General features: G+C 41.0%; 1 protein-coding gene across 2 annotated transcripts in view; it reads left to right on the top strand.

The window, feature by feature from the left end:
• Positions 1-13,028, top strand: part of bcar3 (BCAR3 adaptor protein, NSP family member) — a 79,157-nt gene that overhangs the window by 37,389 nt on the left and 28,740 nt on the right. For both annotated transcript variants that reach the window (XM_038715150.1, XM_038715151.1), the window contains one exon: positions 7,152-7,194. In XM_038715150.1, the coding sequence (XP_038571078.1) occupies positions 7,152-7,194 (43 nt within the window). The remainder of the gene's footprint in view (positions 1-7,151; positions 7,195-13,028) is intronic.

Below are 13,028 nucleotides of genomic sequence, written 5' to 3'. Positions count from 1 at the left end.
TCACTCTAGTGGTAGCATGAGACGGAGTCTACAACCCACACAAGTGGCTCAGATAGTGCAGCTCATCCAGGATGGCACATCAATGCGAGCTGTGGCAAGAAGGTTTGCTGTGTCTGTCAGCGTAGTGTCTAGAGCATGGAGGCGCTGCCAGGAGACGGGCCAGTACATCAGGAGACGTGGAGGAGGCCGTAGGAGGGCAACAACCCAGCAGCAGGACCGCTACCTCTGCCTTTGTGCAAAGAGGAGCAGGAGGAGCACTGCCAGAGCCCTGCAAAATGACCTCCAGCAGGCCACAAATGTGCATGTGTCTGCTCAAACAGTCAGAAACAGACTCCATGAGGGCGGTATGAGGGCCTGACGTCCACAGGTGGGGGTTGTGCTTAAAGCCCAACACCGTGCAGGACGTTTGGCATTTGCCAGAGAACACCAAGATTGGCAAATTCATCACTGGCGCCCTGTGCTCTTCACAGATGAAAGCAGGTTCACACTGAGCACATGTGACAGACGTGACAGAGTCTGGAGACGCCGTGGAGAACGTTCTGCTGCCTGCAACATCCTCCAGCGTGACCGGTTTGGCGGTGGGTCACTAATGGTGTGGGGTGACATTTCTTTGTGGGGCCGCACAGCCCTCCATGTGCTCGCCAGAGGTAGCCTGACTGCCATTAGGTACCGAGATGAGATCCTCAGACCCCTTGTGAGACCATATGCTGGTGCGGTTGGCCCTGGGTTCCTCCTAATGCAAGACAATGCTAGACCTCATGTGGCTGGAGTGTGTCAGCAGTTCCTGCAAGAGGTAGGCATTGATGCTATGGACTGGCCCACCCGTTCCCCCGACCTGAGTCCTATTGAGCACATCTGGGACATCATGTCTCGCTCCATCCACCAACGCCACGTTGCACCACAGACTGTCCAGGAGTTGGTAGATGCTTTAGTCCAGGTCTGGGAGGAGATCCCTCAGGAGACCATCCGCCACCTCATCAGGAGCATGCCCAGGCGTTGTAGGGAGGTCATACAGGCACGTGGAGGCCACACACACTACTGAGCCCCATTTTGACTTGTTTTAAGGACATTACATCAAAGTTGGATCAGTAGTGTGGTTTTCCACTTTGATTTTGAGTGTGACTCCAAATCCAGACTACCATGGGTTGATAAAATTGATTTCCATTGATAATTTTTATGTGATTTTGTTGTCAGCACATTCAACTATATAAAGAAAGGAGTATTTAATGAGATTATTTCATTCATTCAGATCTAGGATGTGTTATTTTAGTGTTCCCTTTATTTTTTTGAGCAGTTCACTAATCCAGCAGTTAGTATGGATTTCAGTCACCTAGACTCACAGCAAATGGTGAAAAAACAAAACAAAACAGACAATACATCAGAATTGGGTGTTTGAGTAGTTTCTATTGACTTTTGAAATGTTCTGTCAGGTTTTTGTTGTTGTTGAGACTCTGGGTCACCATTGGAATCCACTGTAACTGCTGTGAATCCGTGCTGCTGTCCTTTGTGAAGGCTCAAAGATAGATTTATGGTGATGTATTTCTTTAAAGGGATAACCTTTTAGTCTGAGGATTATTTTGGCACTTTTGATCACTTGAGACTTGCCATGCTCTGGAGGAAAAACTTTATTTATTCAAACTGTTCCTCTTCAGAGCAATGACTCCTAAAGAGAGTTTGGAATTGGATGGAGAAAGGTGAGTCCGTAAAGAGCCCTGAGGGGGTGTAGCAGTTAGCTCAACTTCAGAGGGAGCACACACACACACACACACACACACACACACACACACACACACACACACACACACACACACACACACACACACACACACACACACACACACACACACACACACACACACACACACACCTCATCCCTCATCGTGTCCTCCCATCTTTCTATCTCTAGTGTAGAGTTACAACACAGTATCTGATGTAGCCAGCTTTGTGTGTGTGTGTGTGTGTGTGTGTGTGTGTGTGTGTCTGTGGGTGCGTGCGTGCAGCCCCCAGCAGTTGGGTTACCTTTTGTAGGTCAGGGTGTGGCAGGACAGATCACAGATCACTGTGAACTCTTTGTCTACTCTCGCTATCTTTCTGCCTCCTTGCTGGATACATTTCATATACTGCTGACATACAGCAGGGCAATTTGTCCAGGTCAACTTCATCCCATACAGGTGGCTAAATAATGAACAGCATCATACTTTCACTAAGTGTTTATGGGTATTGTGTCCTTCTACTTTTTACTTTGGAAATGTCAGCAAAACAAGATGAGAGTTTCAGTTCCCTAAATGAGACGTAGTGACTTGTAAATGGCATCAAAATGCATCAGCAAAAAAAGAGACATCCTTCTGTAGCTGAGTAATTTTTGGCAGGTTGGTGGTGTTCTTTGTAATGAGCTAATGTTAGCCTTACTTCAAGCTATATGAAGATCAAAGAACATCACTTGGCAATAATTGAATTTACCTACTAATGGCCACACAACTACAAAGGAGAATCTTAAACGTGAGTAGCAGCAGGCATGAGAGATATTTTACACACAACTCTCTCTTTTGGCTGTGCGATATGATTAAAATGTATGTGTATGTATCGCACAGCCCCATCACTGTGTCCATAGTTATTTGATTTATTTGTTGGCTTTACGTGTTTCACTTACGCCTAGTTCACACTACACGACTTTTATGTGTGAACTACACAACTACGCACCATAACGGCTCCCTGACAGATCACTACCACATTGCCGACGTCTGCCAGATATCTAGCATGCCATATCTGGAGGAGTCAGCCGACTCAACATCCACATCCAGCCAATGAGAGCAAGCAGCTGGTGGAGCAGGTAGCTACTTTTTCACCACAAAACACTTTTTACTCACCTCCAGCTCTCTCTGTAGCTCAGATGATGCCTGCTACATGCATGTGCTAATCCATTCTTTCATCCATATTTTTTGTCTTTATAATTGGTATCTTTATAATAACAAACAACAGCTGTTTTATGTGTAGGTTCGCGTCATTTCCCGTTTCACATTTCACACGTGTTTTCTTGACAAAACATGGATTTGGAGACCAGCATTGGGTGACAGAGTTGGTGTCAGTTCATGTAGTGTGTGACCCCCCTGCCACAGCGACTTCAAAACTCACCTCTCAAGACGGCAAGTTGTGTAGTCTGAACAGCACAGCCATCGGCCAACGCTGAAAGTCATGTAGTCTGCACAAGGCATTGCAATTAATTTCCACCTGTTGTCTTTTCCATTTGCACAACAGCATGTGAAATTGATTGTCAATCAGTTTTGCTTCCTAAGTGGACAGTTTGATTTCACAGAGTGTGACTGACTTGGAGTTACATTGTGTTGTTTAAGTGTTCCCTTTATTTTTTTGAGCTGTGTATAAATGTTAAAGCAACCAAACGTTCTTCCCAGCTCACTGTTTTTTTGAAACTCCACACAGTTCAGTTTTCTATAAAAAGATGAAGGAGTGTATATCTCTAAGGAATGTAACCACTGGCCAGTCGATCTTGACTTTCCATTGCTCATGCTGTCAGCTGACCTATGACCCTTGACCTTATGTTGCACTATCTTCTGATTGGTCAGTTTGTCTTTTTGTTTACATCTATGGGCAGCACAGCAGACCACCAGGGGAGGAGGGGGGGGGGAGAGATAAATGAGAGGAGGTTGAGAAGAGATGGACAGTGACAGACTGACACATGGAACTTTTCCTTTCATCAACATAAATAAGCTTATGTTAACTTGTCAGTCATTTAAATATGTCATGCATACTAAATTCACTAGATGTTAGAGTGCTGTTGTTGGACACTATTGTCCCGCAGTGCAATGCAAATAGAAAACAGAGAAACTACAGGAACACCTGGGCTGTATCCCAGTTTCAAACTGCATATTAACTGTAGACCTTTACAGTATGTACTATATAATAATTTTCATAGTATAAAGTATTTACAGTTAGTATACAAAACACTAAAATACTTATTTTAAATCAGCAGTAGCTTTCCAAAATCACAGACTGATTGATATCCTTCAGAGCATGCCTTATATAATATCCCTTTTAGTACTGTACATGATTTTTTTGTTTTTATTTAATTTGTTGCATACTAACATCAGAAACAGTAAACTCTGAAGATAAGTGTAGAGCATATAGCAGTGGGGATTGGAAACACAGCCATTAACAGCAAATACTAACTCTGCAATGAGTCTGTTCTTTTTATGAAAACACAGTGACCTCTGTAGGCTTTCAGCAGACCCTGCATATTGCCCTTTAACTGTTTCCATTGCTCCCACTGTCTCTGTCACTCTCTCTTACTCTCTCCCACACACAAATATGGTGTAGTCCCTCACTGAAGCCAGTTGTGGTCATGCTGAGTATTGTGTGGTGAAGCGCAAAGAACAACAGTAGCCAGAAAAAGATTGTGGCGAGTGCTGCCTGCTTCTGTCCTCCCAACTCTTGTTATTCTTTTCATCTGACTCACTTCCACTCTTTATGTCTTTACTGCTCTGAATCTGTCTGTGTTGTAGGTCAGTTTTGTGGTTGTAGACGCAGAATAATCCAGCTTCTGATGCTGTTTCAGCAATATGGGCAGACGTTAGCTGTGGTCAGCATGTGTAGTCTGGAATGCCTGGCCATCTCACTCTCACCATACTTTGTTTCAGTTATTTTAGTGCTGTAATCAAGCTTACTAAATGTTGTCAGGGGAAGAAAAATGAAGGGTGGAGAGACCATCCTTCACCTGACGACCTGGGTTTTAGACACTGATTTTATATCAGCTCTGGGGCTGCTACTCTGTTTGTGAGACTGACCTTTGACCTCCCTGAGTAGAAAAGGGAATTTCCCTCAGTTGTAGCACATTCAACTCCAGGAGGGTTTATATGGGTGTTGTCTGGTATGTGGTAATTCTCATCACAACCATCAGACTAGAGAGCCAGGGCAGGGTTATGAGGGGCAAGTGGTTGGTGTCTTGAACGTTTGGGGCCAATCGACGGTCAAGCTTGATTTGCCCCAAACGGACTGCGGACTGACTTCCAACGAGACAACACAATATGAATACAGTAAGTTGTCAATGTCAAACTGAATGTCAGATTTTAGTTGAGGCCTCAGAAATGTAATGAAATGTCTTCTGTCATCCTCGGAGTGTAAATTATGACCACCTGATATTGATTACTATAAGGCAAATTAGCTCTATTTTCAGTCATCAATCAATGGTATTTTGTTTTAATCAGAGTGCCTTATCCTTTCATGTAGCTTCTCAAATGCATGCCATTTAACCATGATGCATTTACAACAGAAATTATACGAGTTGCGTGAAACTATATTGGAAACAAGTGTTGTGATCTTGAAACAAGACAGAATAAGGCGCAAAACAAGACATTTTTAGGACAACTACTGGGTTTGGGAAATTGTGATTTAAATATTTTACAGAAGATGTGATTAATCAAAAAAATGGACAGATGAATAGATAATGAAAATAATTGTTAGTTGCAGCTCTAATAATAGATCACATTGCATTTTCAAGTACATTAGCAGATACCCACTTAACTTAAAGAATAAAAAAAATAGTTTAATGTAATGTATCTGCTTGGAAAAACTAGAAAAACTGAAACTATAAACGTTCTATAGTTGAAAAAAACTCTCAGAAGTTAATACAGTAGTAAAGCAAAGAAAGCATCTTGAACAACAACTTGATGATCAGCATTTTTTGCAGTGTTTCTTGCACCATCAGACACAATTATTTAGCCAACAACAACAACTGATGTGCTCTCTGTTGTAAGGACAACTCAATATAGATTTGTGTTGATACGCTGAGGGGGAGGTCAGGATATGTTGGATTAAGGATCTGTAGACCTGAAACAGGATTGGTTGTCATATACTGAGCTTCCAAGGCTCTGCCAGGTGAAATCTGCAGTAGATCCTGAGGGTGATGGAGAGGCCTGAGCACTCCACCTTCAATGAATAATGACTATACATTGTTGTGAATGGAGGCTTCTGTTTAGTTACATAACTAAATCCCACTCATTATTTGAGGCCATATTAAACTGAGAGGGCTTAGAGCTAAACATATTTGGTTTGATAAGTAATGGACTGTGCTAATATTCCCGTGGGAACACCAGTGTAGGCTTAAGGGATTTGAACTACCAACCTTGATAACGTAGTCTGGGATTTGAGATAATTACCTCTTTCACTGAGCCCCTGGCTATAAGCCTCCTCTAGAGAGAGACTCTGAGCTACATTAATATACTCAAGTACTGTATATGTGTTCAATATTCAAGGCAAGGATAGAGAGCAATGGGAATAATGTGATATTATACATATGAGGACCTTACACCACTGGCCAAAACCCAAAAACTGCCAAAATACAATACCTGAAAATTTTATCTGTGTATTCTGACCTTTAAACAACAGTGTCATAATAAAATCCTGCAGCTACGGAAATAGATTGAAAATGGCAAACTGCTGTATGATGTGGTTGTAAACTGTTTTTTGATGAAGGAAGCAATCAAAGAAAATGCTAAAAGAGAAATGAAAGAAAAATGCTGCTGTTTGGATGTGTGTGCTCTAACCTTTTTGTGAATTTGTCAGTGGACTCAGAAGGTAGGCGTGTGGCTGCGATGTGTGTTATGGTGGGGGAGGAGAGAGAGAGTGAGGGAGGGAGGCCAAGTCAGGCAGGCATTGAGTGAGAACATGTTTACCACTGACTGAGAGAAAGAGAGAGTGTGTGTGTGTGTGAGAGAGAGAGAGAGACATATTTAAAGCAGTTCAGTGTGAGGTTTGGTTTCATCTGAATTTTTTTCTTTCAGAGGAACTCACTTGGGACACCATTACCATTACAGATAACCAGCTTTACAGTGCAGCTGTACCTTCTTGCTGCATAGCATATGGCTAATATGGATGCTTGTTTGGAGCAGTGACATTTGGACCTTCAAAAAAAGTGCCACTCCTCCACAGAACTATATTATCTCCTAAAAGGGCTGAGCAGTGTTTGAATCTGTAAAGAAACAGCATCAGCATCAATCAGAGACTCACCTGGACTTAACACAACCAGCTCAGCAGTTTATTTGTAATAGGGAGGAACCGAAGATCAACATCGTGCACTTTGGGTCCCGTAGCAACATGTGTTCACTAAACAGGACCTTGTCTTTGTCTGTGTTCCCCAGGGAGACTGCTGCCGGCCTGGATGCCACGGTGGACTATGTTAAGGTAGGAAGAACAAATATGCTTGTTTGTTACACTATACAGACAAAACTACTACAGTACAACTACTGCTATTTACTATTGTTACTGCAGAAAAGACCTGGATTGTGCTGATTTTAAATCCTACCAACACTGTCTGTATGGATTTATTTATTTGTTGTGGGGCACACATTTATAGGTCATTTTTCAGTATCTCTGCGACTGCACAAAGATAAGACGCACAAACTTACAGAATCAACCTGTTATGTGCAACACAGCCATAAGGTTCAGTTTGATTCAGTAAATGTTCAGTTAAGTCATAGGTACTAGAGGTACTAAAAGCTGTGGTTTAAGTAGTCATCTAATCTAGAATATATACTTTTCCTTAGGCTTTAGCTTGGTTAAAGAAATTTAAAACCTAGAGTTAAAATCTCTCTGGATATGAAATGATATTCAGTTGTTTCTGCAGACTTCCATGTAAACATCACTCATAGGATAAGTTGATCCAATTGCCTCTGAGCTTCAAGGATAATACACCTTTAAATCATATCTCAGCCACTGTGCATTGGCTGTAAATTATATTCACATACACACCACCTGAGTCCCAGCTTTATTAAGACAAAGAAGGCCAATGATTGAGAGGCGATCATTCAGTTATCACAATCTCATCTAGCTGATATATGATGTGCTATGCTGTCTTTGCCTTCCATATTATACTCACCCTGCACAGCTTCTGCTTCATTGTGTGGGAAAGACATGTAATCTAAGGGCATTAAATACATAGACACCAAGAAGCTAGGACCCATGTATCAGATCTAAAAATCTTTTTGAATATTGAGGGTTTCCATGTAACACTAATTATCACACACTGTCAAGTACCAAGTTGGCACTAAATGCTTGGTCCGATAAGTGAAAACCAGAAATGGAAAGTTCAGTGTTTATGTATTTATGGAGAAACTCCATAAACCGTTGTGGTGGTGGAACTGGATATTTTTGAATGATACCCAACTCTACTTTTTATTTCCCTTTAAAGATAAATCAAAGCAAAAAATGCCTTATCCAGGCGAGTAAAGCAACATTTGTTCAAACGTTTTGAACAGCCCAAAGAAAAGTGGAAACCAGTTCTGAACCTCTCCGTGGCATAAAATATCTTCACTTAATTCTTAATAACAAACTAAAACTAAACTATGTGATCTTTTCTCTCTCACGTGATCTTATTTTGTGATTGGAACCTAGGGCTAGACAATAAATCAATAATGATAAAAATAATCACAACATCATTTTCCTCAATATAACAAGCATACAATAAATGTTCAATAAATGTTTGATATAATTAATTAGAATCACAAACAAATAAGCACTTCATTTTTCTATTTAGATATTTATTTTGTTGAGGAAAGGGACGGGAAAAAAAGATTTTAATTAATTTTAATCTTGCATATTTGTTGAAAAAAGATTTTATCATAATTATTTTGAATGTTCTACCTCAGATTTGTTAGACATTGAGTGTTTGTCATGTTCTGCCCATAAAGAATAGTTTAAAACCACCATTAATCATCTGATTTCTTCAACTTTCACTCAAATAGCAAATGTCAACCTTTTAACTTCGAATAGAATGAGACAGTTTTTTATTGTGATAACATTTTTGGCCATGTTGCTGAGCCCCATTGGAACCTCTGAGGTTGGGTCAATCTGTGTTATTCAGTTGAGATTACACCATAATGTAAAAGTGAGTTGTGTAATTCCCCCACAAGTTTCTTTAAAATCTTATCAGCCATCGCATGTAACTGTTGTAATGGTATTTCTCTCTCTTCTCACTTCTCCATCCCCCCAACCATCCATTTCTATCTCTTTTCCATCCATCACTCCTTTCTTCAATCTATTAGCGCATATGTTTGGATGCTGACACCTCAGTCTGAAAAGCAAACTCAGTTATTCCCACGAGAGCTGGTCACACATATGGGAGCTAACCACACACACACACACACACATACACACACACACATACACACACACACACACACACACACACACACACACACACTCAACCCTGCATGCCCACATACACAAACAGTTCTTGTGTGTATTTCTGTGGTCAAATTAGGGTTGTGTGCAAGTGTCAACAGAATTTGTGTGCTGACCACAAATGGAGCTACTATATCCCTGGTATTTTATAATATGTGTGAAAGTGTAGCTGTCAGCTCTGGTACTCCAGGTGTGTTTGCATTTCCACTGTGGATAAAACAAAACACATATGTATGTCCATGCACAGACAGTGCAGGAGCTCTGGGTCACATCCTGCGATAAGGTCAAAAGTACATTAACAATGCAGTGAGCCTTATATTGTGTAGTGCAATCAAGCGATTGATTATGTACAGCTCAAGTGCAAAGGATGGATGCATGCAGGGAAGGAAGTGTCTGTGGAGAACAATCAAAGAAAGATACCCCTCTGTTGTCTGACTGTAGGCTAATTTCTGTCCTTGTGGACAGTGTTATTTCCACAGTTGTTTGATGTTTATTGTCTGATTAGCTGGTTTCTCTCATCGAAAGGAAGTAGAAAGGTCACATAAAATTCACATTGAGGTGACAGAGGGTGGGTTAAATATAAAAGCTTTCTTGTTCTGCACTGTCTTGCACTTATCAAACATGATATTGAGTTAATATTACATTTAGATACCAAATACACACACGTATGTAAGTAGTAGTATATACTGTAAAAGAAACTGATATGTCACCACATATCAGGATGTTGAGAACAGATGTACTCCTCAGGTGAATGCATGTACATTAATATGCTCTAAAGGTGCAGGCATGCACTGTTAGAGCTAGCTACTCATAATGACATGTACCAAACAGGCAGTCCGGTGGGGCTCATGTAGCTGATCTTGGTGTAATGTTTGGAAATTTGGCCAGATTAAAAAAACAGTCAGATCTGCTGGGGGAATTAGGAACCAGGATTGGTATGAAGTTCCCATAAATCAGAGAAATGTGACAGAGAAGGGGTTGTTGCATTAAATTAAAGCTGGGGTAGGCAACGTTGGAGAAACTAGCTAGAGACAGCTACATTTCTCACCCCCTCTCTTCAGGACTCCTTCCAAAGCCACTCCCCCAAAACACATTTTCATTCGCAATGAGTGCACGGGCTTAGTGCGCACAGGTAGGCCAGACAATTATATCATTCAGCTGCAATAAAATGATTGGCTGGCCTGTAATGGCTGTGCAGAGAACGTATTTTTTGTTTTTTGTGTCAGCGCTTTTGATTTATTGATTGGTGCCAAGACAGTTTCAACAAATATAACAAAAATGCTTCTGAAATAAATTGCCTACACCTAGCTTTAAGGAAAAGGTCTTTATTGTGAGTGTTAAAGGCCCTGAAAACCTCATCTCGTCTTACTATGAGTGATGAGGTATGAATAGAAATGTATCTGCAAGAGTTTTGTTTATTTCACATTACAAGTTTATGTCTAGATGCAGTATAATTCACCATATTCTCAATATGCTTTTATAAGAAATTGATTGTGACAGACAGACAGAATAGTCTATTCCCTGATGATCTTTTTGGTTCAGAATGAACACAACACTTCTTTGACTCAGCCTTCTCTAAAAGACTCTCCCTCTTTTGCTCTTTCTCTTTCATTCCCACTCTGTGTTTGACTTGGAAAAAATCAAGTCTCTCTACCCTCCTGAGAGAGCTTTAAGAAACAATAATGCTCTGTGTGTGTATATGTCTGTGTGTGTGTGGTCTCAGGTTGCAATACCTCTCAAGTGAATGAGACTTAACAGTATACAGTATTTACACAGAAATGTTTACAGTTTAGTGATCAAAACATTAATTTAAATGTTTACTTCTTCAGTTAAAACATGAATTAATTTGTATGAAAGGATATACAGTGTGTCCTAAAGTGCTGGAGGAGTATCTGAAGCAAGGAAGAAAGATGCAGTCTGGTACACTCTAGTGGTCAAATTAGGGTACTACATATGAGACAATCTGACCCTTGAACTGTAGATGGACCAGGAGTCAGTCAGCAAGTTAGAAGTCCAAACAGCAGGATCATCATACTAGTCTCTCACCAACAGTTCAGCTCTAACTACCAACCCACGGGTGTCAATCTGCCAGTCAATAAGGGAGCAGCCAATCAATCATTTAGTTTGTCAGCCTTTAAGCAGAGCAGGCAGCTGACCAGCAGCCCAACAGCTCGCTAGAGTAAATGAACAATGATGATCTCTCGGGAAGTCTTCAGTCAGAGTGTTTAGATCTGGGTCAAAAACTATAGATTAGGACTCACAGTGTAAACCACGTTATTCACACGTATCGAGAGTCGTTATCTATTGTGTTAAACCAAGCTTCTACCTCTGGGACTGAAAAATTAAGCCAATGTGAAGTGCCAATAACTGCAGTTCCTCGAATGGGCACTTGAGGCTAGTGAATCAGTTCCCATAGGCCCCCATGTTAAAACTTTACAGCAGATATAAACATGAATGGATGACGTCACCAAGACTACATCCCTGTTTTATACAGTCTTTTAATAAATCATGATTTTTGGTCTTAAAGAGAATTGCCTCCCATAGTACACAGTACACATAATACACATCAGTGTATATTCCCAGGTTGAGGCTGTTTAAAAAAATAAATAAAAAAAAAAAAAATCGGATTGCATTTCGACAATGTAGGTAAAATGATCAAAACCTTAATCAAAACCTAAACAATTGTGTATTGTGTCAATATGTTTTATGTTTGTTTTTTCAAGTCCAAGTCCTAGTTCTAGTGCCTTCTGATTTAGTATCTCAATCTAAACTTCTGTGATTTAAAAAAACACCACCTCACATTCACCTCCGGTACTACATTGTATCTAACTTAAGCTGATGATACGCGGGGCAACTTTTTGAGCAATTTTGCTGGGCAATCTTGCTGGGCAATCTTGCTGGTGGCAAGTCCGACAATGTTTTGAACGAATAACGGTGGTGCGGGTGGCGGGGCCCTAAAAATTGCTCCGTGTATCATCTGCTTTAGAGGCTGAAAACAAAATGTGGATTTGCTTTCTCTTATGAGCCACATGAAATGTTTTACCCACTGACTGCACACATTTTTATTGACGCTGTGAGGGTTCACACAGTGCAGGCGTCACGTTGCACAAATCAATATGACTGTCACCAGGATCACAGTCCCATTACTGATTGATGACCCATCACAAGTACAAATACACACACATCCAGACTCACCCAGGGTGTGAACAGCAGTCATTTATCCCCTGGCATCAGAGCATGATGAAAGCTGCCTAACTGGTACAGAAGGACGCTGATGCGGACACTGTGGCTGATATTATACTATTGATTAACTAAAAAATGTCATTCCTGTCAACCAAACTCCCTGCCAGTGTCAGGAAATCAGATAATGTATTTAAAGCCCCCTATATGTGGGATGTTTCCTTGATTTTGATAGCATAGCATGAAGACTGTAATCAAACAAGGTTCTGCGGGATGTTACGCTCTAATTTGTTCTATTTGTCACAACGTGATTTGATGCAAAATGTGTCATCGATTTACAGCACAAAAGAGGTAATGCACTGGTCCACACTGAAATATCTCAGCAACTATTGAACGGATTCCAATTGAATTCGGTACAATGGTCACCACAGGATGAACTCTAATGACGTCGGTGATCTTCTGACCTTTCCTCTAGTGCCACCAGCTAGTGTTGTAGTCAAGACTGCCCAAACCGAGACTAGAGTTTATCGAGACCGAAACAAGACCAAGACTTTTAGGGGCTACGAGCAGTCGAGACCAAGACCGAGGGAGGGCGAGACCGAGTCAAGACCAAGACCAGTTCCCTGCATTGCATGGCACGCAATAAAATGTGGAAT

This window comes from Micropterus salmoides, unplaced genomic scaffold, assembly GCF_014851395.1.
Source record: "Micropterus salmoides isolate LMB-PRFRI ecotype aquatic unplaced genomic scaffold, ASM1485139v1 Ms_hic_scaffold_13, whole genome shotgun sequence".
Taxonomy (NCBI): domain Eukaryota; kingdom Metazoa; phylum Chordata; class Actinopteri; order Centrarchiformes; family Centrarchidae; genus Micropterus; species Micropterus salmoides.
This window is presented reverse-complemented; position numbering and strand designations above follow the sequence as displayed.